Source organism: Cetorhinus maximus, chromosome 8 (genome assembly GCF_964194155.1).
Source record: "Cetorhinus maximus chromosome 8, sCetMax3.hap1.1, whole genome shotgun sequence".
In the NCBI taxonomy this organism is placed as follows: Eukaryota; Metazoa; Chordata; class Chondrichthyes; order Lamniformes; family Cetorhinidae; genus Cetorhinus; species Cetorhinus maximus.
Window position 1 is genome coordinate 35,923,426 of NC_135886.1, and position 26,037 is coordinate 35,949,462.

The window sequence follows — 26,037 nt, forward strand, 5'->3', positions numbered from 1 at the left end:
TAAACAAAGCATCCATGACTTGCGGTACACATCTATGCACAGCTGATTGGTTGATATTCAATACATTCCCACTGGCAGCTGGAAATGACCCTGCTGCATAAACGCTGAAGACGATTATGAATTGCCCAGGAACTGGCAGCACTGTTTGTCTGTTGTGGAATTTAGCTCCAGGTCTGACTGCAGCATGTGGCATAACTCTGTGAAGGCTTTCCTGGTGAATTAAATCCACCTCGGGAAGTCTCCTCAGACAAGTGTACAGTATGTGTGCGTATTTCTGACTCTATATTTTGCTGTGGCTGTACCAATGGCTGGGTGTAGCTAGGTCAATCTGGCATTCTTTCTCTCTGTTGGTCCTCTCTTCACCTAAGAAATCTGATATAGGGGTATTCCCAATGGAAAACCCATTGTGGCAACAGAAATCGGCTATGGGCAACACCAAAGCTATTACCATAAAGACGTTACAAAGTGACAAAGATTTCTGAAGGAAAAAAAAACAAGAGAAAAGCTACAATGAAATCCAATCAATATGCCAATTTCATTACTGTTCTCTTCAAACTCGCTTTTGTATGGAATCCAGTGCCAAGATAACCTGATTGCTAGGTTTAAATGGTCAGAGAAAGGAAGCAGTGCAAAATGATGGAAGTTGTACAAAATCATGTGAATTACATCTTTGTCATTCACTCATGCATCCACCACAAACGATAGTTAAGCATTCGTATTCCATAACATAACAGGCTTTTCTGTTTAAATCAATCAAATGCTGCTCGGTGTTTCAACAGAAGTGCATAACAAACTGTTAGATTTGACTATCGTTGATTACCTCTAACCTGTCCTTATTTGTTTTGTAAAACACCAACTGCTCACAAGCCTCAAAATACCATGTGAATTTGGGTTTTCACAATAATTTGGGCTCAGAGCTGCACCTGCTTTTTCATGGGACAGTGAGAACAGAGAAAAAGAGAGAGTAAGTGAAGGCACGCAGGCATCTTGTAACTTTGTGCCCTGGACTTTGTACTGTGTAATAGCCATTGAGGTTTATTTTTTATTGCTGTGAAGTAGCCTCTACAGTTGGCAGCAAGTATGTGCACACGTTGCAAAAAAGTAGTTTGAAGTCTTCAGCAATTTCGAAGGAGCTCAGTAAAGAAAGAATTTAAATATATACAGCACTTTTGACAGCCTCAGGACATCTCAAAGTGCTTAACAGTCAATAAAAAACTATTCAACTGAGGTCACTTCTGTAACCACAGCCAATTTGAAACACAGCAAGGTTTCACAAACAATAAACACATAAGGTGCTGAACGATCGGTTAATCTGGAAATACTCAGCAGGTCGGGCAGGATCTGTGGAGAGAAAAGCAGATTGAATAGGCTGAATTTTACCAAGGGTATTAGAACCCCCAATGTCAGGACCATAAGCAGTTTGCAAGTCTGTGTTTTTTTTGTTTTTTCACAGGGCATGAACATCGTTGGCTAGGCCAACATTTTTATTGCCTATCCTTAATTGCCCTCGAGAAAGTACTGGTAAGCCGCCTTCTTGAGCCACCACAGTCCCTGTGGTGTAGGTACACTCACAGTGCTGTTAGGGAGGGAGTTCCAGGATTTTGACCCAGTGACAGTGAAGGAACGGCAATATATTTCTAAGTCAGGATGGTGGGCAGAGTCGTCCCAGAATTGCACTAAGTGTGGTAACAGGCATGAAAAACGACGTTTCACCCGCTGGCCGCAATGACAGTTTTTCACACTGTATCGTCCACTTCCCACCTCATTAATTATGCAGCCACAGGAAACACACCGTCTCGCTGGCGGGCAACCTCTGAATTGCCCACCATGCCGTTACCTCACCATTTCCTCACTCCAGGTGCCATATCTAAACTGCAGCTGCCCACACAGCTCTCAATGCTTGCAGCCCAGAACAGACATGGCCCTGAAAGCCAAGAAGAGTTCAGCGACCCGTCACTGGATGACTTTTGGAGGCCTGTCGTGATGTCTTCCACTCCTAGTCTAGCAGCAGGAGGTCCAGCAATCTCACCACTCTGGTTTGGGAGGCAGTGGCATTGGTGGTCAGTACCAACGCTGCACAGAAGAGGTTGACCATTCAGTGCAGACAGAGGATGAATGATCTCATGCGTGCTGCCAGGGTAAGGCAACCATCTCATCACTCTAACCTCACACACTCACAAGCCCATCACACATTCACTGGCATCTCACTCACTGCCAGCTCAAGGGACATCACTACTCACTCTCTCACACACACCCTCACAACAACCATATGGCCTCATCTGCTCTGGAGACTGCCTCCTCAGCCCTCACAATCTTGAGGCTACTTACACAGATCAACGTGTGCCCCCACACACACACCCTGGGATACCCCTTTTCCCCAGTACAGCTCTCGTCCTGCAGCCTCTTTCCTTGCCCAAGGTCACTTCTCCCCTTTCCCCAAGCAAGCTCTAGCCCTGCAGCCATTGAAAAGCCGCCTCCATCTTATGGCTGGTCTGGTAGATAGAAACCTGCCCGTGAGTCCCTCTAAAAGTAATTTGGTGCTGCTGTGGGGAGTGTTCCTGAGGTGGAAGGTCCAATGAGAGGACACAGCACCGATCAGCTAGCTGTCTGGACAAGAGAGCTCTGGACGCTGCAGAAGCAGGAAGACAAGCACGAGAGGACATCAAAATGGAGGCGATCTCAGAAGCCTGCTGAAAATTTAAAATTAAAGTAAGTCAAAAGTTGCAGGCCAACAATGTGGAGGGGAAAACCCTCACAGGAATGGTTTTGGCTGTAGCTGCAGCCTTTTCATACTTGTGGCTCATTCTTGGGACAGTGCAGGCACTGGTGGATCTTCAGCCTGTTGCTGGGAGGCCGCCTCCTAGTTATTGCCTGGCTCTGGATTCAGCAGGAGGGGCCGGTCTGATGCTGGAAAATGCAGCAGTTTCTGAAAATGGCACCTAAGTGGGACCTTAATTGGCTGCCCACCTTTGAGGAGGAGTTGCCGACTTCAATTGTAGTCTGGTCCTAGGATACAAATCTAGCGGCATCGGGGAGGTGTCCCAGCATGCAACTAACTGAAATTCCCAAACACCTCTGCCTCTCAACCCACCTCCACTCCATGGCAAAATCCAACCCAATGTTTTCCACTTCTAACAATAAGTCACTGATCTGAAATGTTAACCGTTCCTTTCTCTGCAGATACTGCTGGACCAGCTGTGCACTCCCAGCATGTTTGTTTTTGCTTCATATTTCCAGCAATCACAGTATTTTACTTTTGGACTGGTTAATCTGCTTTGGTGATGTTGCCTATGGAATGTTAAATAAAGCTGTTGGCTTCATGATAATTTCCTTTCTGCTGCACTGGTTTCAACCTAATGTAAGCATCAGCCTAGCTGATCCAGAAGACTTGTACTAACGTGGCCGGAGGCTGAGGAGGGGGTGCTGTGGCATGGTGGGGGGCAGGAATTGCCAGAGTGGGCCTTACTGCAGCTATTTGATTCGGGCTGGTAATAGGTACTTCTCCAGAAGCTGAGAGAAGTGCCTTCTGATGATCACTTGATATTATGGCATGGCAAAATGGGGAGAAGTGAGTCTGATGAAAGCTGGGAGTGATGTTTGATTGGTTCTTGTAAAAATTGTTATCCTGTGGAGAGTGGAACATAAAATAAAACTGTGGCATGGAGTTTTTGATCATGTTAAAAGTTAAAGTGGGGTAATATATTTTCTGTAGTTTAGTGTGTTAGCTGCCTACTAAGAAATGTTTAGTTATGTTGCTTTTAATTTATTTGTTACAGTAGAAGTCTTAAAACTTGAAATGTCACGTAATTCCTATAAGTTGGTAAATGGGAATTCAGATCTCCTGTTTAATGTTATCAGTCTCAAGGGGGATCATAACATTCTACACTAATAAATTCCCTCTTTCATTCCTGAGAGGCCCTGTATTATACACCTCGTCAACAATCCTTTATTTTAACTATATGACATACAAAGGCCATTTGAAATATTTCTCTTTACATTTACCTGGGATTACTTGACTTTAGTGTTTTCATACTTAAATTAATTTACCAATCAATTGAGGAAGCAACTGGAAATCAAATTGTGTCAATGTAAGTTGACCTACAGTTGCTAAAGGGCAAAGAATATTAGCATTGCTGTTTTAAAGATCATGGTATGTATATGTGTATATATATATATATATTTATAATTAGAGAAAGGCACTATTATTTCAAAGTACAGTGAACATCCTTAATGTAGTTGCATTAAGTACTTGCTTAGAAATCTTCATTTTGATTTTGTTACCTTTTCTACAGAATCAGCTTTGTTCTCCCACAGACTGCGTTTGCTGGCTACATCTCCTGGTCTAATATCCTAGAAACACAAATTAACATATTTTATCTTTAGGTACCAATTTACAACATCATTCCAATACTCTGATTTTTTGTGGTTACAGTATACTATATACAAACTATAGTTAATGAATAAAGTAGGAAACATTTACCACATATGTTGTGCAGTGCTGTATGTAATCTTTTTTCAATGTTGGTGTTCCTTCTGTAAAATTTTGTACTTCCAGGTTCAAATTTGTTGTTTTATCTGTGAAGTGCATCTACTGAAGTATTTTTCTTCTGTGATATTCTCTAGCATTTCATCACTTATGTTCACAAGTTACTATTTTCCTACCTTGGTTATATCTCTACTGAGTTTGTAGTATCCCCAGTCTTTCACTGATGACAACTTTTATTTATAATGCTCCTTTAATCTACAAAGCATCTAAAAGGCACTTTGTAAAGAAATACTAAGTGCAGCAGATATCAAGGCATAGGAGTAAAGTTAATAGAAGGGACTGATATCTAGGTTGAAAATATGGATTTTTAGAAGTTCTTTTAAAGAGGAAGGTCTTTACAAGATTTTAAGAGGGTGTTTCAGAAAGCTAAGGTGACTAAAGGTTCAGCTTCCAATGATGTGGTGAAAGGAAGAGGGATACAAAGGCAGCCTGCGTTGGAGGTTCAATGGATGTGGAAAGCTATAGGTATTGGAGAAATTGGGTGCACTGAGGCAATGATGTCATTTGAAGACAAGGATGAAGGTTTTTACCTTGGATGTGTTAGGGTTCAGGAGACCAAATTTAATCACTAAAGAATGAGGTTGATGCATGAACGTGTCTTTGATGCAGGGCAGGATGCAGCAGCTGTATTTTGGAGAAGTTGAAGTGTATGGGAGGAAGATAAGAGAAGACCAGCATGGAGAGTTTTGGAGTAATCAAGTCTGGAGGTGACAAAAGGAGGTGATAAAGGTTTCAGCAGCTACGTTGAGGTGGAGGTGGGCAATACTGCAGATTTAGAAGTAAGCAAATTTGGTAACAGAGAAGATACATAAGAACATCCATACGAACTAGGAGCAGGAGTAGGCCACTCAGCCTTTCAAGCTTGCTCCACCATTTACTAAGATCATGGCTGATCTGATTGTAACCTCCTGATACTCCCGATAACCTTTCACCCCTTGTTAATAAAAAATCTATCTAGCTCTGCCCCAGCACTGATCCCTGTGGCACACCACTCGTGAATCCCGCCAACCAGAAAAAGACCCATTTATGGCCACCTTTTGTTTCCTGTTGGCTAGCCAATCTTCTATCCAAGCAAATATATGACCACCTGCACCATGAGCTTTTATTTTCTGCAATAACCATTGATGTGGCACTTTATCAAAAGCCTTCTAGAAATCTAAGTACAATACATCCACCAGTTCCCCTTTATCCACAGCACATGTGACTCCTTCAAAGAACTCCATTAAATTAGTTAAACATGATTTCCCTTTCACAAAACCATGTTGACTCTGACTGATTGCCTTAAACTTTTCTAAGTGCCCTGCAATGACATCTTTAATAATAGCTTCTAACATTTTCCCCGTGACAGATGTTAAGCAACTGCCCTATAGTTTCCTGCTTTCTGTCTCCCTCCCTTTTTGAACAAAGGGCTTACATTTGCTATTTTCCACCCTAATGGAACCCTAGCTGAATCTAGGGAATTTTGGAAAAATTAAAACCAATGCATTAACTATTTCACTAGCCACTCCTTTCAAGACCCTAGGAAGAAGATATGGGGCACAAAATTCATTTTAGGATAAAACACAGCACCAATGTTGAGCATGTTTTTTTTTCAGTATGAGTGAATGCCTGGTGAAATAGATAGTATCTGTGGTAAAGGAGTGCTATTTGAGGCAGGCATCAAATTTCAGTCTTTCCAGTCTCTGCTGAAGGAAGTTGTGACTCAACCAAGACTTGATGTCAGACAGCTTGTTTGACTCAGTGAGGCCATAGGGTTAAGAGACATTGTGGAATGGCAAAGTTAGATGTCATTATCATACAGTTGTAAAATGACCCCATGCCCGCAGGTGACAGTGCCAAAGAGCATAAACTTAAGGAAGGGGAACAGGATAAAGATAGATCCTTAGACGTCTTCAGAGATGACAGTGCAAAAGAGCAAAGAAAAGCAATTCCAGGTTTGCATTTGTTTTCTCCAGATATTACATGAAACCACACAAGACCATTCATGTAAGAGGGGCAATGAAGGAGGATATCATGGTACGACAAATGCTGTAGCAACGTTGGAAAGGATGGAGAGTATACAGCTTAGATTGAAAGAACAAACTTGTATTCATATTGACCTCACACAATTTGAGTATGGCCTAAATCACTTCACAGCCAATAGTACCTTAAGGATGCAATGGAAAAGTTTTGTTTGATCTTCCAATTCAGTGGGCAAAAATGTGAGAACTCAGGATGGCAGAGTGGCACCATGCAATGATACCCTAATGTGTTATTTCAGAGAGTAATAAGTTGAGGGTACTCAAGCAATGAGTTATATGTCATAAACTAAATACTGTAAAGAGTCAACGAAAGAAGAAACCAAGCTTCACCGAAGCAGCTTTAGCGGTGGATGAGGTGTGATAGTTGTTCTTGAAGCCAGAGGAGATCATGAAGCTAAGAATGTTGATAAATGAAGAAAGTGTAAAAGGTAAAGCCATCAAAAGGTGAGAAGTGGCAGCTGACAGTATGACTTGAGAGAAATAAAGAAACTGTGGCTTTGAAGAAAGATCATTTTCCCTGTCCTACTGATGGAAATGGAGAACAAAATGGGATCATTCAGCCATTGCACTGCAAGCATTGGGAATTTTAGGAAAAAAACTTGCACTTGTATAACACCTTTCACATCATCGGGATATCCAAACATTTTTACTTTTGAAATGTCGTCACTGTTGTGATCAACTTTTTGAATGCAGCTTGAATGCTCTGATTCATAAGTGAGAGTGTAATTGTTGGTAATTAAAGAAGGAAGGAATAGCAGAAAATATTTGCAAATAGAAAATGGTCTACAGCAGAACAACCAGATAGCTCCATGAGTGAACATAAGAATTCAAAATAAAAAGCACAAGTTTAAATACAATCTTGAATGTCAGCTTCTCTCATTGTCCAGGTTTCACCAGCTCTTGCATAGCCTGCAGGAGGAACACGTCAAAGAAACAGAGCCATTAACCTGAAAATGGACAGGAATGTAGGGGAAGGGAACCGACTGAATTAGTTACACGTAAGCATTTCCCATCAATTTAACATAGATCAGCACTGAAAATATTCCTGTGAGAACCTAATGGTCTTGAGCGCCTTACCCATCTAATGGAAGGGAGAAACTTTGATGTATTTTAAATGTAATTAAGAGCAAATAGCCTAAAACATTTTAAGTGATCACTAAAATATGTAAAACACAAACGACAAAAATGTAGCAGAACAGTAGCAATAACAGCATGTGATTATTGGACTTTTGTTAAACATATGACATATCTTTAATAGCCATTAAAATAACTGAAATAGTCCACACTCTATTTATTAATTATAAGAAATTGCTTTATTACAATGCCTTCTTTGATTCATGTTTGTTACCTTATCCACGGAATCTGTTTTAATCTCCCATTGACTGTGTTTGGTTGGTCCATCCTTCTGAATTATCCTTTCACGGTTTTACTTTTCTGTATTCTCCAAAATCTTCAGTTTTATCTTCTTCCTTCGCATTCACTCAGCTTTTCTGTTCTCAGTGCTTGTTTTTGCTCTCGTCTATGGGCTTTTCTATCTCTCGCTGTGCAGTTTGTCCCAGTGTATGCTAATCTGTCTTTCTATGGCCAGGATTTTACGACCCTGCCATTGCGTGTCTCCAACCGATGGTTGCAGCGAGCCATTTAAATCTCCACTCAGTTCAGCGGGACCGTGGTATCCCATTGGGCGGGAGGGGAAGTAAAATTCTGGCCTATGTGCCATGAAAGTATAATAATTCTCATAATATTATTGTGATTTATTGTAAAAGTAGGTAATAGTGCGGTTTAGATAGTTTCTATGTGTCTATGACCAGCATCTTCCAGTCAGCAAGCAGGGGCAGGGCCTGTTCACCAACACGTAAAACGATGCGGGGATATATCGGGTGTGTGTCCCAGCATCGCCCCACGTCATTTAGATTTTCAGTTCAGCGGGCGTGCAGCTGAATCGGCTGAGCACCCACCGAAATGTCAATGGCCTATTAAGGCCATTAAAAAACTAATTAACATGATTGATGGAGCTGCCCGTCCAACCTTAAGGTTGGCGGGCAGGCTGGGAACCCAGGCGGGCCTCGGAAAAAACATGAAACCTCATCCACGGGCGGGATGAGGTTTCATGAAGGCATTTAAATTTTTATCAAATATTTAAATAAAAGTTATGGACATGTCCCAACTCATGTGGCAGTGTCACATGAGGGGATATGGCAGGGAAATTTTTTTAGTACCTTTATTTCAACTTTTGAATTGGAGCCGATCTCCCTGAGGCAGCGCTTTGCCTCAGGGAGATCTGTCTGCTCTTTTGCGCGCATGTGTGAAAGAACACACTCCTGGCTGAGGGAATCCCCCCGCCCGCACAGGGAGCGCATAGCGCTTCCTGGCAGACGTCACGCTGGGTGGGTCTTAATTGGCCCGCCCACCTAAAATGGCGGCGCGGTCACGACTGGGGGTGCCAATCGGAGGCCCGCACCCCCCCCCCCCACCTCCGTCCCCCCGTGCCCGCTCCCGCACTTCCCCCCTGATGGGAGGAAAATGTTGCCCTGTGTGTGTGGGATTTAATTGAACTGGAGACAGCTGGGCTGGAGGCTTTTGATTCATCAAAGAAGCTAGGTTTGAAATGTTAAATAACTAAAATGAAGTTTTTGAAGGTGAAGTGAGGAGAATTTGCATTTTTAGATAAATCAGGGTAGTTTGAATTTCAAAGAGATGGTAGAGATGGTACACCTAGAGAAGTGAGACCAAGCAGTGTGTTTATTTTTCCCAAAGGTTACTGGTAGTATTAGCACCATGAAAAGATTTATATTATGAGAAAAGTAAAGTTCTAAAGACATATGGGAACAATGAATTTGCATTAAAAGGGCGAAACATGTAAAAAGGAGAAGAGTCTATATGTCAGAGAGGAAGGCATTGTATGATCTATCAGACGTCTGAAAAGCCTCCAGTATTTGTACAATAAGCTGCTATCTACAGAAACCAAAGCTGGGAAAAGCCACTTTGAATTCTACTATCCAGGGTATTGTGTTGACTTGCTTGGATCTGTTTAAAATCTATTTGTTTTTTACAGTTGTCTTAATGGGGGCATAACTGAAAGCCAGATTAATTAGGGGTTTTAAGAGTTATTATAGCATTAATTTGTAGACCTATGTACGTGCTTGAAACCTTTTCTTTTGTTAATAAACGTTTAACTTAGTTTTGTAAAAATCTCTACAGTCTTGATGGACTGAATTCCTGAATTACTGAATTCAGGGCATGCAGCTCAAAACAAAATACAAATTGCAAAATCATTGTGACTGTGTGATCAAGTTTCCCTCATGGATTTGATCTGCCTGGCACACATCATCTGCCCCATCGTAACATATATCTTGACTTATCATTCATCACTTTGGCTTGAAACTCAAGGAGTACTTATACTTATGTTAATGCTGTAATCGTTGGAGTTGCATTTTCAGCACCAGCATTGGATCTGATTCCCCAAAATTATGTTAGAAAGGCTCAGTGAAAATAATCTTTTTCCTAATTTTGGAAAACTTGAATCTTAGTAAAGGACAAATTATTGAACTTTTATAGCCCAACATCATTTGAATCAAAAAAATATAAAATGGAGAAAATAATGAACAGCCCCAGATCGCTACCTTACATCCAAATGTTTTTCTGGATTCTTGAGCTCTACTGACCCATTGGTTGATGCGAACCGCAACCCTCACATAAAGGCCTATTGTGCCCTATCATTATAGATAATGATAGAATTAGATGCAATGGTACAGTTAACACATCCTATTAGAAGCTGCTTAGTGTGATCACTGGTATCTGGAACTGTTCAGTTAGTGTGATTTTTTTCAAAAAAAAATTTCCTTACTTGTACAAAAGTCAAGTGCAATGTGATCGCTTCACCACATGAACTTGGCAAGTGCAACCAGCCCATGACTACTCAGCTTTGCATATGCATGAGGTTTATTACAAAATAGTGTAACAGAAATAAAAAGTTTTAAAATTAAAAGAAACTGTAAGTGAAACAACTAAAATATGTGTTTCTACAATTATGTTACACTTCAATAGAAACCAAAATACATTTTTGGTGTTGTATATTTTATTTTCCACTAATAGTCATTTAGTTTAGTTTTATTAGTTTGTATTTTTAACAACTTAAAAGTTCCTAAGGGTGATCACACTAAGTGGCTTCAGCCATCATTCCACTTCTGAATCTGTCTTTAGCCATACTTCGTGCTCTTTGCTATACTTTCCAAAATGAAAATGCCAGTGAAACAGAGCCATATCAGACACGTATAGTGTAACATGCAACATGCTGTGACATCATTCTCCATTTAACTGTTGAAATAGAAACTTGTGTTTGGTGAATACTGTGCTGTTTAAGGCTGCAAAGAATTGTCTTAATATCAGTATAGATTATCTTAATTACCGATTCAAGCTAGACTGGAAGTTCCGACAGTAAATAGATGAGCAGTTCAGGTAAGAATGCACAGATGCTATTAAATAAATAACCATAGTGATATGTTAATATCCTGAGGCTTCCAGTAATCATAGATTATAAGGGAAACTATTAATAAGCAATAGTATGAAATTAATCTTGGACATTACTGCAAAATGGGAATTAGCAAATCAGCAGTCTTTTTTATATTCTGCCGAACTATCTTTACCATTTAAGTTAATGCTGATTAGACATTGCGTGTTTGCTGCCGTCACCGCAGACCAATTTCACCCACACTGAATTGAATGTAACGTTGGGGCAGCAGGATTAAGGCAATGTTGCATGCAACATGAGACCCACCACTGTCGATAGTCCGGCTCTAAATGTTCTTCCAATTTTCTCCAGCTGTGGCTCAGAGTAGCACTTGCCTCTGAGTCAGAAGGTTGTGAGTTTAAGTCCCATCCCAGAGACCTGAGCACAAAACCCAGGTTGAAACCTCAGTCCAGTTTCGAGGGAGTGCTGTATTGTTGGAGGCATCATCATTTGGATAAGATGTTAAACTGAGGTTTAGTCTGTTTTCTCAGGTGAATCTAAAAGATCCCATGGCACTCTCTTGAAGAAGAGCAGGGCAATATTTATTTCTCAATCAACATCATTAGAACAGATTAACTGAGCATTATCACACTACCATTAGTGGGACCATGCTATATACAAATTGACTGCTGCATTTCTGACGTTATAACAGTAACTATACTTCAAGAGTACTTAATTGACTATTAAGTGCTTTGGAACATTATAAGGCCATGAAAGGCAGATCATAATTGTAAGTCTTTCTTTTCCTCATCAACATTAAGTCTGAATTAATAGAAAATCAATGCCATATGTCTTCCAAATTTCACATTAAGGTGAGAACCCCCTCTAGGTTTCTTAAAGTTGCCCTTGGCATCAGCACATCTTAGTCTGCTCCCCAAGATGACCTTCATACAAGCACATGCTAATTCCTAATATTAGTTACTCTTATATGTTTCACAGGTGGATATCCATTCACCGAATCAGGCAGCAGGAGACATTCTGTGAATCACAACTGTCTTATTGTTAAACTATAGTTCAGTACAAATACCAGTTTCCACTCTTCCCTTCTGGACCCTCCCCCTGTCTGGAAGCTAACTCCCTACTGGGGAAAAAACAGCTCTTAAGTACAGGCCTCAATGCCCTATCAGCTGCTCTCAATTCACTCTGAAGCTTGTCCTGGTTTACTTTGAAAGGGATCTGCATTTCTAACATTGTTCTTATATGCCTTTTTTTTAAGCAGTGGAGTCAGCACTATGAACAACCATCCCAAGAGACAGAGCAGTCTGTCCTTGACTCCTGATTCCTCCCTACACCTAGACTTTTCAGCCAGACCACTGTGGGGTAGCTAGTAACTAATGTCACATGTTGACTGATCATGCTTTACATCTCTGCCACCAAGTGGCTAGATACGAAGTTACTGTTCAAACAACTGAAAAGTCAATTAACATATCTTCATTCCTAATAAAGTAATCTGGACTTTGTACTACACCAAGCAGCCAAAAAAGTGCTTGAGGCAGTAGGGTGTTTGATTGGCAAAACAATTACAACCACAGCTATTGATTCACAGTGACTGAGTACGTCAATTCCTGTTTTATAAATTGGTATTCTAAGATTTTCATTCCTGCTTTGATAGGGGAGTCACATTCCACAATTGTATCCGTCTATAATTATGGTGTCTGATTTCATTAGGTATTTACGAGAAGCTAGATAAGTATGAGTGAGAAATGAATAAAAGGTTATGTTGATAGGGTTTAGCATGGGAGGAAGCTCATAACAACAGCATAGACCATTTCAGTTGATCGGCCTGATTTCTCTGCTGTAAATTCCATATAATTTTAAAAACAATTAGCTGGTCCCCCAGGGATAGGACTGACACATGGCAACAATAGATTATACTGCTCGCCATCTTCCCCCCATCTCACCAAGATTTCAAGGGAATGACAGACACATACCCACCAACGTCTCATTTGCATCCAAACTAAACCACAATTGATTGAGATTAAAAGGTCAGATGTACTTCAAGTGTTGCTGGTGTAATCAGTAACCAAAAACCCCACCTAAACAGGTAACCGCACAAGTAATGTTTTAAGAACTTTAGAAAATGAATAATGAAAATTAGTTAAAAATTAACTTTTTCACTCATTCTAGCCAGGGAAGGCACTCATTCACTCTACAACTTCATAATGTTGAGAATGCATATCATTGTCACCTTTGCCCCTACTTAAGCCCAGTCATTATGAAATCTCATTCATGCTTTTGCCACTGCCCCATACTCAAATATACCAACACTGTCCTGAGCAGTCTCCCATCCCTCACCATCTGAGCATAACCCACTCAGAAATCAGCCCTGTGCTGAACTACAATGCCTCAAATCATAATGTTCAAATCCCTTTGGGTCCTCACTTCTCCCATCCTCTGTAACCTTCTCTAACGCATGGGGCCCTGCGAGATGTCCGCATGACACTAAATTGGAAAGGGCAGTAAGTCATTCAGATGGGAACATGAAGTTGCAAAGGAACTTAGACTGTTTTGATGAGTGAGCAAAACAATGACAAATTATACAAATAATACAGTGGAGGAGGATTTCCTGGAGTGTGTACTGGATGGTTTTTTACAATACATTGAGGAACCAACTAGAGAGCAGGCTATTCTAGACTGGGTATTGTGCAATAAGAAAGGATTGTTGAGCCAGGTCCCTTGGGGAACAGCGACCATAAAATGATAGAATTGTTCAGTAGGTTGGAGAGTGAAGAAGTTGAATCCGAAACTAGGGTCCTGAATCTAAATAAAGGGAACTACGAGGATATGAGGTGTGAGTTGACAATGATGGATTGGGGAATCTTACTGAAAGGGTTGACAATGGGTGGCAATGGCTAATATTTAAGGAACGTATGCATGAATTACAACAATTATTCATTCCTGTCTGCCGCAAAAATAAAACAGGAATGGTGGCTCAGCCATGGCTTACAAAAGAAATTAGGGATAGTATTAGATCCAAAGAGGAGACATATAAAATTGCCAGAAAAAGCAGCAAGCCTGAGGATTGGGAGCAGATTAGAATTCAGCAAAAATGGAGAAAAAGATTGATCAAGAAGGGGAAAATGGAGTATGAGAGTGAACTTGCAAGGAACATTAAAACTGACTGTAAAAGCTTCTATAAATATGTGAAGAGAAAAAGATTAGCAAAGACAAACTTATGTCCTTTACAATCAGAAACGGGGGAAATTATAATGGGGAACAAAGAAATGGCAGAAGAATTGAACACATATTTTGATTCTGTCTTCACAAAAGAGGACACAAATAATTTGTCAGATATGTTAGGGAACCAAGGGTCGAGAGAGAGGGAGGAATTGAAGGAAATCATTATTAGAGAAATTAATGTGGTTGAAGGCTGAAAAATCCCCAGGGCCTGATAATCTACATCCAACAGTAGTGGCCCTGGAAACATTGGATGCATTGCTGGTCATCTTCCAAAATTCTATAGACTCTGGAGCAGTTCCTACAGATTGGAAGGTGGCAAATATAACCCCACTATTTAAAAAAGAAGGGAGAGAAAAAACAGAGAATTACAGACCAGTTAGCCAAACATCAATAGTGAGGAAAATGCTAGAGTCTATTATAAAAGACATGATAACAGAACACTTGTAAAGCATTAACAGGATTAGACAAAGTCAGCATGGGTTTATGGGAAATCATGCTTAATTAATCTACTGGAGCTTTTTGAGGATATAACTTGTGGAATAGATAAGGGAGAACCAGTGGATGTGGTGTATTTGGATTTGAAGAAGGCTTTTGATAAGGTGCCACATAAGAGGCTAGTGGGCAAAATTAAAGCACATGGGATTGGGGGCAATATACTGGCATAGATTGAGAGTTGGTTGACAGACCAGAAACTGAGAGTGGGACTAAATGGGTCTTTTTTCAGGTGGCAGGCTGTGACTAGTGGTGTACCATAGGGATCAGTGCTTGGGCCCCAGCTATTCACGATATATATAAATGACTTGGATGAGGGAATCAAATGCAATATTTCCAAGTTTGCTGATGACACAAAACTTGGCGGGGTTGTGAGGAGGATGCAAATAGGCTTCAGGGCAATTTAGACCAGTTGTGTGTGTGGGTAAACACATGGCAGATGCAGCAAAACGTGGATTAATGTGAGGTTATACGTTTCAGTATGAAAAACAGAAAGGCAGAGTATTATTTAAATGGTGAAATATTGGGAAATGTGGATGTACAAAAGGATCTGGGTGTCCTTGTACACCAGTCAATGAAAGTAAATAGGCAGGTGCAGAAAGCAATTAGGAAGAGTATGTTGGTCTTCATTGCAAGAGAATTTGAGTTCAGAAGAAGGCATGTCTTAGTGCAGTTATACAGGGCCTTGGTGAGACCGCATCTGGAGTATTACATGCAGTTTTGGTCTCCCTACCTAAGAAAGGATATACTTGCCATAGAGGGAGTCCAGTGGAGGTTCACTAGGCTGACACCGGGAATGGCAGGACTGTCGTATGAGGAGAGATTGGTTCAACTGGGCCTGTATTCCCAAGAGTTTAGAAGAATGAGAGGGGATCTGATTGAAACATATAAAACTCTAACAGGAGTAGACAGACTGGATGCAGGGAGGATGTTTCCCCTGGTTGGGGCATCTAAAGCCAGGGGCCACAGTCTCAGGATATGGGGCAGGCTATTTAGGACTGAGATGAGGAAAAATTTCTTCACTCAGAGGGTGGTTAACCTGTGGAATTCTCTGCCACATAAGGCTGTGGAGGCTGGATCACTGAGTATATTCAAGAAGTAAATTGATAATTTTTTGGATATTAGGGGCATCAAGGGGTATGGAGAGAAAGCGGGAATATGGCATTGAGATAGAGGATCAGCCATTATCGTATTGGGTGGCAGAGCAGGCTCAAAGGGCCAAATGGCCTGCTCCTGATCCTAGTTTCTATATTTCCAGGTTCAATGTGGGAAGTTATATGGTCACCCATTTTGGAACCAAGATAAATAAATTGGAGCTTTTTCTAAATGGTGGGAAACTAGTAACTGCAAAGAGACTTGGGAGTCCAAGTGCACAAATTATGAAAAGTCAGTTTACCAGGACAAAAAGCAATCATAAAGGCTAACAGAATGTTGATCTTTATCTCAATGTAGCTGAAATACTAGGGGAGGAAGTTATCCTTCAGTTGTATAGATCCTTTGTCAGACCTACTCTGGAATAATGCATTCAGCTTTGAGCTGAATATTTGTCTTGGAGCTGGTGCAGCACAGATTCACCAGAATGATATTGGTACTTAGAGGTTAATTAAGAGGAAAGTGTAATATAAACTTGACTTGTATTCGTTTGAGTATAGGAAATTGAGAGGTGTTCTAATCAAAGTTAAAAGGTTAAAGGATTTGATAGGGTAGATGCAGAGAAACTATTTTTCTCTGCTGGGGGAATCAAGGAAAAAAGAATATAACCTTTGCATTGAAGCTAGTCCATTGAGGTTGAAATCAGGAAGCACTTTGAGTAGTAGAAATTTGTATCACCCTTTCCCCATAGACTGTGGATGCTGGAACAATTGCAGCTTTCAAAGCTGAGGTAGATGGATGTTTAATAGGTAAGGTTATCAAGGGATATGGAACAAAGTCGGGAAAATGGAGTTGAGTTGTGGGTCAGCAATGGCCTAAATGAATGAACGAGTCTGTTCCTAATCCTATTCCTAATGTTCTGTCACTCCACTTCTCTCTCCTACTTTACGACCGTATTAGAACTTACCTCTGTTTACACTTTTAGTCATCTCTAATATCTTCTTTGGTCCAGTCTTAATATTTGTCTGACTGTACTTGGGATATTTTCCTGCGTTAAATGCCCCATATAAATACAAGCTGTTCTTTTTGAGAACCGCATGGCCGAGCTCGAAACATCGCTGAGTATGTTCTGCTGCTCGTGTTTTTTTTTAAAAGAAAAGGATCATGTATACAAAACCTCAAAGAGATAGAATCAAATCCTGTAAAATAACCCAAATTGCCTCTGGGCAGGATTTTGCTGTCAGCGAGCAGGGGGTGGGGCCCGCTTGTCGATGTGTAAAATGACGCGGGATGAAGTCGGGCAGAACCCCCGACACCATCCCGGCCTATTTAAATTTTCAGGAAGGCGGGGGAGCAGCAAAATCAGCTGCGGGCCCACCGACCTGTCAATGGCCAACTGAGATCAATTATACAATTAAAGGACCTGCCCGTCCAACCTTAAGGTTGGCGGACAGGCCAGGAGCCCCGGCGGCAAATAGATAAAACATGAAACCTCATCCACCGGCGGGATGAGGTTTCATGTAGGGTTTTAAAAAGTTTAATAAAGTTATTATGCAAATTATGAACATGTCCCATCTCATTGTCACATGAGGGGGACATGTTAGGGAATCTTTTTTTTTCTATTTTTCATATTTTTCAAAGTGTAAGCGATTTCCCTGAGGCAGCACTTAGCCTCAGGGAGATGTGCGCTATTTCATGCGCATGCGCGAAAGAGCGCACTCTCGTTTTTGGGGAATCCACTACCCCCCTGCCCGCACAGGAGGCGCATAGCGCTTCCCACTGGACGTCACGCTGGGCAGGCCTTAATTGGCCCGCCCACTTAAAATGGCGGTGGGACCCGTTTCTGTCATCCCCGCCCGCCCGACAGGCAGAAAATTCTGCCCTCTAAATTCAGAATTTAGAACAGATTGGCCAATGTTTGTGCAAAAGTAGATGCGGCAAGTAGACAATTTTTGGCCTACTGATTGAAGAAATTAGATTGGAAGGATAAAATTTTATGTCAACCCTTTTTAGAGTTATTAAGGTTTGGTGTGCTCTACAGTATTTTCCAAGAAAAAATAGGAAGCTAAAATTCAAACATATTTATACAGTCAAATCTAAGTCCATGCAAATATAGTGGAAACAAAATCTTGATGTTAGTATCAAGTATCAACTCATTCCTTTTATCGTGTTGTATCAGCCATTCCTGTTATATGCAAGTGTGTGAATGTGTTAAATCAGCAACATCAATGCATCTCCCACCCAAACTAGGGTTAACTCGTACTTTACCTTTTTGTTTGTAAGATGTCGAGCTCCAGCATCTTGAGCATCATCCTTCTCAAACACACATCGCTTGCTTGCAATGCCTTCTAACGGCCGGGTCAGATAGCTAGAAGGGGATTTCTTTGACTTGATATTATCACTTCTCTGAAAAGAAAACATTAAATGAAACCCAATAATGTGCATAAAACACTAAATGGAGCATGAATCACTCTTATTCTCAAATGCATGGTTTTGCCTTTTATTTGAAAATTAAATACACATATCACAAGTAACCCCGTCACTCACCTGAATTGCCTTTGCATACTTTTCAAGTATGCCATCAATCTTTGTTGAAGGAGATCTGGATGGAATCCTTAGACTAGCACTGTTGGCAAAATTCATACAGTGAATCACCAGAATCTTCACAACTAACACTTAATTCATTGCATTTTCTTATATTCTATTAATGACACTTCAGTACACTCACCTTCTTTGGAATGGCTGGATTTTCACCTCTGGATTTGTAGCCTTGAAAACAAAATCTTTGTGTTAATTACGCAGATATTTTAGTTTCTACAGCAGTGGTGGGCAATTTTCATGTAGCCCATTGGGGTTCTGAATGCAGCCTGGGAGACATTTTATTGACCGTTACCCACACGCAGGGTTGCCAGATTCCATCTGCGTATTTGTTTTCCTACCGGTATTACTAAAGTGATACACACGCAAAGCAAGGGCACATGAAGTGAGGTGGCACACAACATTGACTGTAAGAGCCGTGGGCTCCCTCTGCATCCAATCAAAGTGCTGTTATGGCTTAATCGGCACGCCCCACAAATCTTTATTCATGGGGTCATGGTTAGTGCAGATGCTCAATCTTGTGGCCCACTGAGATGAAGGAGGTCCACTCATGCGGCCCACTCACTAGCCCAGGTTGCCCATCACTGTCCTACAGTGTTGCTTCTTCTTCCACCAGCTTCCCATCTCCTCCAATAAGCAACCATGTGACAGACTGCCATGGGAAAAAAGCACAAGAAGCGCCCATTCAGGTTCAATAAGCTTGCTGGCTTCAACAGAAGTGTACAATCTAAACTTGTCAAGCGTTCTCCCTGACACATTGATCTGCTGAAATCAGTTAATAACCATCGGTAACATTTTTAGGAAGACAACTTTGGATTTCCTTCCTGACCATCAAAGAAAATCAGTCAAATCCTCAAGGTATCCAAACTTGATCGATTGCATTCAACATTTAAACCTTCCATAGTCCAAGCACTTCCAAGTGGAACCTTCCACAAAATGCTTATCCATGGAATTTCCATAGGGTTCTCCCACCATCACTTCAGTGGAGGACTGGGAGAAACCCTACTGTTTATTTAGACTGTCCACTAACCTTCTATGGTAGTTCGGTGGGAGATTGGAAGAACAGAACACAAATGATGCCCGTTAACTAGCTATGTCCGTGCTTAATTAATTTTCCTTCCAAAATGTAATCGCATTTTGTATAAGAAATTTATGAACTTTCTCAGGAGGTAGCTTGATAAGATTGCACATGCTATAGTTACAAATTTCACCCTATTTATAAGTACAACAAATGAGGGTTATACAGCTGTATTCATTTGAGTAGAAACAATTGCTGGGCATGGGGTCATTACAAGGAGCTGTGGGTTCACTAGTCAGGGAGGGAGTTGCTACCTTAGGTTGGAGGGAGCAGCAGATTCCTGTAAGGGTTCAACATGACATTGAGACTTGTCTTTTCAACAGTCAGCCCTAGGACTATTCTATTAAGAGGACTCTGTTTGCATAAGGGGCTGATCGACAGAAACAAGCTTCATTTCTCTTGGTGATTTCCGAGTTGCTCATGCAGCCCATACATTGCTTGCTCTGACTGGGTCAAATATATTTGCTGTAGGATTGCTGGCTGCATCCCGACAGGGGATATTTGTAAGCAGTTAATCAACATGATCATTCGCTGTTTTTGCTTATAATCTATTACACACGTCTACAATATACTGAAACAAATTACTATATAAATTAGCAAACCGGCGGTCCATGTCAATGAGGCACTATAGGTCTGATTAAATTCATCACTTTGATTACTCACCACATTGGATAACCAACTGTTAAACCATAGAGAACATAAACATTGTGAGGCAAGTTCCACAAAAGATTAGCACTGGACTGTTCGGTGAATCATTTGAAAGCATCTGCTTTATTTTCTGTACTTTATTTCCTAGCTAAAAAAGTGCCCACATTTGTTTTAAAAATTGCACCACCCTGTTGATACATATTAGTACATCTGTTCCTAGATTATCATTCAACACAAACACAAAAACTGCTGGAAAAACTCAGCAGGTCCAATAGCATCTGTGGAGAGAAAGACAGAGTTAATGTTTCGAATCTGTATGACTCTACTTCAGAACTAAGGAGAAGTAGAAATATGGTGAAATATATACTGTTTAAGGAGGGGGACAGGTGAAACTGGATTGAAGGCCAGTGATAGGCAAAGGAGAGATTGCAAAAGATGTCATAAACAAAATGTCGAAGGGGTATTGATGATGGTGATACTGGCTAAAGGAGGTGCAAATGGTCCGAGTTTTAGTAAACACCTTGTCAAACACCAGGAGGGAAATGGAAAGCAATGAGGGTGAACAGGGCAGCAAAAACGACAAGCGGAAATCCCGTTGAAGAGAAGAGCAGTACTTCTTCAAGGTAGGCATTCCTGGAAGAGAAGTGGCAGTGAACTAAACACTAAGATAAAGTCAAAATACTGCAGATGCTGGAAATCTGAAATAAAAATAAAAACTGCTGGAAAAACTCAGCAGGTCCGACAGCGTCTATGGAGAGAAAGGCAGAGTTAACATTTTGAGTCTTCTTTCTGACAGGATTTCCGCTTGTCTCTTTTGCCCTGTTCACCTTCATTGCTTTCCATTTCCCTCCTGGTGTTTGACAAGGTGTTTACTAAAACTCGCACCATTAGCACCTCCTTTAGTCAGTATCACCACCATCAACACCCCTTTGACCTTTTGTTTATGACATCTTTTGCAATCTCTCCTTTGCCTCTCCCTACCACTGGCCTTCTATCCAGCTTCACCTCCCCCCCCCCCCCCGCCACCACCACCAAACAGTATATATTTCACCACATTTCTACTTCTCTTTAGTTCTGAAGAAGTCATACGGACTCGAAACGTTAACCCTGTCTTTCTCTCCACAGATGCTGTCAGACATGCTGAGCTCTTCCAGCAGTTATTCTTTTTGTTGCAGATTTCCAGCATCCGCAGTATTTTGCTTTTATCATTGTTTGGGTGAAGTGAAGCGCATCAGTGTGATATAGCAACTTTGCGCTGTTTACATAACTTAACTTTGTGTTTCAGCTTATAATGTCTAGGGAGTACGCCAGTATCACTGTTGATATTGGCAGCTACCCACACCTAGACGACCATATCACTGCAAAATTATCACAGCAACTCAGACTTACTCTGAACGACGCAGCTCTTGGAGAGGAGCGGCAGAAGGGTACATCATTTGAACTGGGACTATCAGCATCATTTTCCTTTTTCTGGTTCAGTATTCCTGTGGCTGTAGCAGATGTTCTTTTCGCACACTGAAATGATATTGAAAAAACTATTCCAATTATACTGTCTTTTTCTGCTTACCCGCTTTATAACATAGATCTTCCACTTGGATAAAATCCCAAGAGGAATAATGCCATTCACCCTAGTCAGAACTGAAGGACTAACACTGCCACAGTTCCCTGGGTCAATGAAATTATAATAATCTGGCCTGCTCCTGTTTTGGTTTAGCTGGTTACCATGTGGCAAGGTGGGTGGGGTGGGGAGGAGGAACAGGAGAATATGCATTCCTGCTGAACTTAAAGGTCTGCAGTAACTGAAAGGGGCCAGCAGAATTATAGCAAACTGTTAATGAACACCTACAGTCAGCAAACTTGTTCCTTATACAAGTAAATATTTTGGAGTAAGAGAATAAAATTCCTTCTGATTCTGTTACGGGACAGAGGTTTAAGTAGCAACATTGGCACCGTCAGTGACCTCCAAGGAAAGCAAAATGATCTGTGAGAAGGAACTTGCATTTACATTGCATTTCCATGCATCTCTTAGAAATGGCTCAAAACATATTACATACAGCAAATTACTTTTTGAAGAGTTACTATGTGGGTTAACAGGAGAATCATTTTGTATTCTGCCAGGTGCCACAACAGCAGTGAGTCCAATGGCCAGATAACTTACTTTTAGTGATGTTAGCTGAGAACGGAATATTGATCAGGAAATTGGAAGAACTTCATGGGATTTCTAATGTCCATTTGAACCATTACCACAGGCACTTGGGACATCAGCTCAATTATATAACCACAAATACTGACAGGAGCAGGTAATAAGAACAAGCAGTTTTACTATAACAAACGGGGTAATGTCTAGTTCCTGGAACTAAATCAATGACACAAAACTTTGAAATGTTTTGAACTGTGAAGAGAATAGTGATAAATTTCAAGAGGACATAGACAGGTTGGTGGAATGGCCAGACAAGTGGCAGATGAAATTTAATGCAAAAAAGTGTGAAGTGATTCACTTTGGCAGGGAGAACAAGGAGAGGCGACATCAATTGAAGGTTATAATTCTAAAGGAGGTACAACAGCATATGTGCACAAATCATTGAATCTGGCAGGGCACGATGAGCAAGAGGTTAATAACGCATACAGGATCCTGACTTTATAGATAGGGGCATAAAGTACAAGAGAATTATGATAAACCCGTATAAAAGATCAGTTCAGCCTCAACTGGGGTATTCTGTTTATTTCTGAGCACCACATTTCAGGAAGGATGTGAAGACATTGGAAAAGGTGCAGAAAAGATTCATAAGAATGGCTCCAGAGATGAGGAACTTTGGTTAAATGGGTAGATTGGAGAAGCTGGGCTGTTCTCCTTGGAGAAGAAAAGATTAGTGGAGAGTTGATAGAGGTATTCAAGATCATAAGGGGTCTGGACAAAGTAGAAAGGGAGAAACCCTCACCGTTGGCGGAAGGATCTAGAACCAGAAGACACCAGGATAAGATGATTCATAAAAGAAGCAATGGCAACATGAAGAAAACTATTTTTACACAATGAGTGGTTAGGATCTGGAATACAATGCCCGAGAGTGTGGTGAATACAGAATCGAGGCCTTTAATGAGAAATGGATAATTATCTGACGAGAAAGTGTTTATAGGGTTATAGGCAGAGCAAAGGGAATAGGTAAGTTGCTCTTGCTATAATCATTCTATAATGTTATTTTTCTATAACAGCTATTGGAATGTATTGCCTCACCTGTGTCCCTGCTTCACTGCTCTCTTTCTTAAAGGTCTCCTGTTCTGTTTTCTCATGCTCTCCTCTTTCATTTACTTTGGGCTCTGCTCTTGCCTGAGATTTGAAACAATCGTTTGCAATCATTGTGCTGTTTTCCTCTTCCTGGTCGCACTTGTTGTTCTCGAAACTCAGCTGTGTTTTCAGCCTTGTTGGGCTTTTTACTTCTTTTGGCTTTCCTAAGCTGTGAGTAGGCAAGTAATACAAATCTAGATTAGTAAATGGCACTCATTAAACCACAGGCTGTTGCAAAGTTCTTGCCAAGCAATGGAATCTCGGGAATCCCCAACCTTACATGTTGTCAACCACTGATGCTGGAGAATAGCTCCAGCAGTTCTTCACATGACCACAAGATGGAGTACTACACTGCAGCATGAGAAAGGGAGTACCTATGGGCAAGACCACTATTCCTTTGCACAAAAAAAGTGGATAGGTTGGTGGATGGCGATTCCAAAACACTGGTAAAAATGCCATGCATTAAAAGCAGAGCTTAACTTGTTCAGAGCATTGTATATACAAGAAACAAATGAGTAATGGTTCCCTCAGAGATTTTGAATTTAAGCTATAAGACTAGCTTGCCTTTCTAAGGAAAAACAGGTTAGTGCGTAAATCCAAATATTTATGGTCCTTAGAGTTCAAATTATAGTCTAATTGTTCAGCCTGATCTGATAATAACTTAAGTTTTTTGACACAAGTGTGAAGACTGTTGAAGACTGATTTATACCCTGACATCTGTAATTACTTAATGTGCCCAATTTGTATTAAAATTAAATCAATTCGAATATCGTAATCTTGAAAGAAATGGATGAGACAGATTTTCTTTGGGAGGTAAGGATAATGTTTTGTACTTTGTAGCAGATATGATACTGAGACAACATTATATTCTTAAATAATAAATACAATGCACAGTATAAAATAATCTATGAATAAGGGACATCCTTACCTTATAAAAGCCCGTGTGGTGTGTATGGGACTAAGAGGTGGTTGAAGGGGTGTTTGAATGCTAGTGTTTTCTTCATCAGAATGATTCTGCGTACTGGCTACACTGTTGCTGGTCTCCTTCTCCTGCTTAGAAATAAGAAAACCATCTATGCAAAGAAATTTCAGTTACCAGTTAAAAACTTCTGCTGTATATATGTAATCAAATACAAAATATTGTTACAAGATGATGGGGGTGGTGGTAATGTTGCTGGATTAGTAATCCAGAGATCCAGGCTAATGCTCTGGGGACATGGGGCTGAATTTTACGTCCCACAGACAGACACGGGCCCAACCCGCTCGGGCGTAGAATCGCACGAGAAGACGTCAGACGAGCGTCCCGACATCATTCCGCGCTGCACAATATTTCGCTCGGCGGGTGCGCGCAAAAGTCAGAAGCGCACCCGCTGACAATTACGAGGGCTACTAAGCCCACTAACGGCGCAATTGTATCCAATTTTTCATGGCCCGTCCAACCTCACGGTTGGCGGATGGGCGAATCAGCCAGGCCGCCATTACATTTTTCATCAAACCTCATCCAAGGGCGGGATGAGGTTTCCGTTATTAAATAAAATAAAAATAAATATCTGTGGGCAGTATTTTTATCATCTATATGTTCAGGTGCCCTGATTGTGATCCTTGGACATGTTTTTTTCTGAATTTCAAAACTTTATTTCACGGTTTTTGGGTCTGCAGCTCCCTGAGGCAGCGCTGAGCTTTTCAGCGCGCGCCTCATGCTGGCTGGCTGTTAATTGGTCAGTCGGCGTGAAATCGTGGTCAGGGGCCAATCGTGGTCGGTGGTTCGTTTCCCAGTCGATCGTGCCCGTCCGCCGAGCTGAAAATTCAGGCCATGGGTTCAAATCACCCCACAGCAGCTGGTGGAATTTGAATTCAGCTAATAAATCTGGAATATGAAGCTAGTCTCAGTGATAGTGATCATGAAACAATCATCAATTGTCACAAAATCCCAACTGGTTCAAATCCCAAATGTCCTTTAAAGAAGAAAATCTGCCATCCTTACCTGGTCTGGCCTACATATGACTCCAGACCCACAGCAATGTGGTTGACTCTTAACTGCTCTCTGAAATGATCTAGCAAGGTCAGTTCAAGGGCAATTAGGGATGGGCAACAAATGCTGGCCTTGTTAGCGACACCAACATCTCATAAAAAGAATAATAAAAAAAGAAAATGTTCATTGAATAAAAATCATTATCGAGAGGTTGAATTCCCACAGCTATTTCTCCAGTCACCAACTAAAATTCCCACAGAACTCTAGTGGAATGGCTCAATAACAGGCCATGGCTTAAACAAACTGGGTCCTGACTTCACTTGAGAAATTGCACTCAGCCTCGTGAGCTGCAGAGCCTCTGTCACAAAGGCAATCCATGTCTGAAGGGACGAGCGAGCACTCATTACTCTGAGAGTCTGCTCTTCTCTGCCCCATAAGGGATGCATGAGAGTGGACAGTTTGAACAGAATACTCATCCTGCTGAAACAACAAGCATGAATTCTTCTTCTTGGGCAGTCCCTCAGAATCAAGGATAATTTGTTTCTCCTTTGGTTTCATGAGCTCAGAAATGGCTGATATGTCCAATGTGTAATCTGCAGTCTCTGCGACGCGTGGGC

The 26,037-nt window shown here is 41.1% G+C and overlaps 1 protein-coding gene across 5 annotated transcripts in view; it reads right to left on the reverse strand.

Annotated features, from left to right (window-relative positions):
- The window catches only part of LOC144683557 (uncharacterized), a 107,668-nt gene that overhangs the window by 19,947 nt on the left and 61,684 nt on the right, over window positions 1-26,037 (reverse strand). For 3 of the 5 annotated variants that reach the window (XM_078546689.1, XM_078546688.1, XM_078546686.1), the window contains exons 4-10: window positions 24,377-24,501; window positions 23,398-23,617; window positions 21,555-21,680; window positions 18,570-18,610; window positions 18,389-18,467; window positions 18,110-18,247; window positions 4,282-4,350 (exon numbers count right to left, since the gene is read on the reverse strand). In XM_078546689.1, coding sequence (XP_078402815.1) covers window positions 4,282-4,350; window positions 18,110-18,247; window positions 18,389-18,467; window positions 18,570-18,610; window positions 21,555-21,680; window positions 23,398-23,617; window positions 24,377-24,501 — 798 coding nt within the window. The remainder of the gene's footprint in view (window positions 1-4,281; window positions 4,351-18,109; window positions 18,248-18,388; window positions 18,468-18,569; window positions 18,611-21,554; window positions 21,681-23,397; window positions 23,618-24,376; window positions 24,502-26,037) is intronic. The other 2 variants (XM_078546687.1, XM_078546690.1) reach the window with 2 other exon arrangements.